Source organism: Pundamilia nyererei, unplaced genomic scaffold, assembly GCF_000239375.1.
Source record: "Pundamilia nyererei isolate P.nyererei 1_Seehausen unplaced genomic scaffold, PunNye1.0 scaffold00133, whole genome shotgun sequence".
Lineage (NCBI taxonomy): Eukaryota > Metazoa > Chordata > Actinopteri > Cichliformes > Cichlidae > Pundamilia > Pundamilia nyererei.
This window is the reverse complement of record NW_005187534.1, coordinates 733,971-736,721: the sequence shown is the minus strand read 5'-3', so window position 1 is coordinate 736,721 and position 2,751 is coordinate 733,971. Positions and strand designations below refer to the sequence as shown.

Genomic DNA, 2,751 nt, shown 5'->3' with positions numbered 1-2,751 from the left:
CACTCACTCACTCTGCAGGGAAAACAGACTCAGAATAATTTCATTGGTTGAGTTGGTCTTCAGTAGGCGGAGCCAGAGGGAACCTGTGGTGTGATGCAGAGTAGAGACGTTTGAATTGACCGCAGTGTGAGGAGGACGGGACGGAGGGCAGCCAATCAGAGAGCAGAAGTGCTGACGTCTGTCAAATTTTTATTTAAGATGTTACTTATAAGTTTATTTCAATTTTAATCTATTTTTTGTCAAAGATCAATTAAAGTGAAAATAATAAACTTAAAGGGTAAAATCACAGTTTGCATCTCAAACTTTCCTGTTTTCCTCACATTAAAGCAGTGAGCCTCACGTCTGTTTGTTTCCACCAGATTTCTGTTCGTGTTATGAAACCTGAGCTGACCTCTGACCTCTGACATGCTCACGGTTCAGACGGTGGCTCAGCTGTAACTCATTCATTCATTTATTACGTGCTGAAGCTCTCGGTGTCCAGCAGCTGGTCACATGGCGCACCTCTGGAGACAGATGTGACTGACGGCTCAGGTCTGAGGTTTCCCTGCTGTGGGTGAACCGCTGAGGTCGTGGTTAGTTAAACGCCATCTCAGAGTCATGCTGATGACTGCAGGACCGCCTGCGCTGAGTCGCTCCTGTGTTTACCTGCACAGGTAGATCACATGTTGCATTGAAGCACAGACTTCCTATCTGTAGACTTTACTGACAGGAGCGATCTGCTCATAAATGAACTCGTTCACAACCTTTAAACTACAGATTAGTGTTAGTGAGAATGTTGGAGCTGGTCACTGAACGCCTCACGGCTCTGATGCGTTCACAGTGTGTGTTTGCTTCTCAGATGTTGTAGTAACGTGTTGTGACCGGGAGGAGGCGCCCTTCTTCTAGCTTAGAAACTGTTCTGTTCAAAGGGAGGTTGGGTGGTCTTCAGCCAATCGTGGAGCAGAAGGCACAGTCATGTGACCACCTTCCTCAGCGGCTGAGAGAGCAGCAGAGTGTCTGTGCTGCTTTAATCACAGCTCAGTGTTTCTCACCAATGCACGAACACAAAACGCCGGCGTTGGTTTCCTCTGCAGACTCCAAGCTCTGATCGATAAGTGCACGCCCCACAGACAGGTCACGTCCTGCCAGACTCTTCTGTAGCGTCTACGTTTTGTCCCGAGCGTGCACGCCCACAAACACTGAGTGCATTTTGACATGAGCGTACAACGGCGTGTGCTGCACACCCCGTCCTGTTTGTTTATCCGCCGCCTTCTGCAGTTTTGATCTTCTGTGGTCATCGGGGGGAGGGGACGAGGCGTGGCCTCGTCTGACCTCATTTGTGATAATCATAAATATTTGTCCAATCAGCCGTCAGCTGTTCTTTAATAAAGCTGATGATGAGTTCATCGTTTCTCACCTCGTTCTCTCCGTTTTCCCTCCCGCAGGTTTCCTAAAGTGATCTCGGCCTGCCAGCCAGAGCCGGTCTGAGCGTGTGCGAGCGTCCGGCGTGATCAGCAGCAGGCAGCAGGTGAACGGACTCGAAGCCAGCGGGGGAGGCGGAGGTGGAGCCACGGGGAGGTCAAGATGACGTCGGTAGCGGCGGAGTACGACCACATGGAGATCCAGCAGCAGTACAACGATGGCGTCAACAACCGCTGGGACGCCGACGACTGGGACAACGAGAACAGCTCGGCACGCCTCTTCGAGCGCTCGCGAATCAAAGCCCTGGCAGGTAGGACGCCGTTCACATCCCTGACAGCTGATGATGATGATGTCACACCTGCCACTTTTATAAAACCATTAGTGATCAAACCTGGGACGCTTCAGAGCGGCTGATCAGTCTGGATCTGAAGCTCAGAGTCGCCGCACTGTTTGTGGGTCCAGCACAGAAACACCTGAGTCCTCCTCAGCGAGCGCTCTCCCTCCTGTTAGTGAAGCGGCTGCAGTTCAGCTGGAGGTGCAGCAGAGGGCGCTGTAAGCCAGCCCCAATGAACAGCAGCTGAGTGGCTAAAATGCAGTTTTCATGTTGCAGTGAGGCAGACGTCTGCACAAACGTTTCCTGTATCTCACATGTGCAGGCTCAGGTCTCCACCATAAAGATGGAGGCTGGAAACCTCCAGATTGGGTTTTACTGCTGGTTCTATTTTTCTGGCTCGTGCCGTCTGATGTGGAGCAGTTTACAGTTTTAGGTTCCTGGTTTGTCGCTCGGTGAACGCCGGCCTGCCGCTTCACGAGGCGAGCGAAGCATCCGGGCGGAGCTGGAGCCAAATGTCACGGACACACAATAACCAAATAATCTGCCCCCCCACGCCCCCACCGAGACTCCAGCTCGCAGGCTGATGACTTCATGTTGTCATCAGTGTATGAAGACATAGTTCGGTGTAATTATTAGCATAAAATCGGAGAAGCTTCAGTAATGGTTTAAATTCAACCGTATTTCAGTTTTCTTTGGGCCACTTTTGTGCCTGCTGACTTGTGTCGACTCTCGCCAGAGTTCAGCCACAGCTCCACCTTAAATTAGCCAAATGTGAGTTCATGACGTCTGAACCACAAAAGTTTCCAAACTGAGCCCGAAATGACCAAAAAGACATACTCTGTGATAGGGCTGGGCAATATGGCCTAAAATTCATATCGCGATATAATTTGAAGCACGTGCGGTAACGATATATATCACGATATATTCTTTTCTTCTGTATAACATATTTCCCACACTATAAGGACTTAAAATCCTTTAAAAATCGACAGTGTGCCTTATGTATGAATTCTGGTTGT

General features: G+C 49.9%; 1 protein-coding gene across 1 annotated transcript in view; it reads left to right on the top strand.

Moving 5' to 3' along the window:
* The window catches only part of LOC102216160 (spectrin beta chain, non-erythrocytic 1), a 99,157-nt gene that overhangs the window by 31,967 nt on the left and 64,439 nt on the right, over positions 1–2,751 (top strand). Inside the window, exon 2 of the mRNA XM_013913456.1 lies at positions 1,425–1,711. Coding sequence (XP_013768910.1) covers positions 1,564–1,711 — 148 coding nt within the window. The 5' untranslated portion in view covers positions 1,425–1,563. The remainder of the gene's footprint in view (positions 1–1,424; positions 1,712–2,751) is intronic.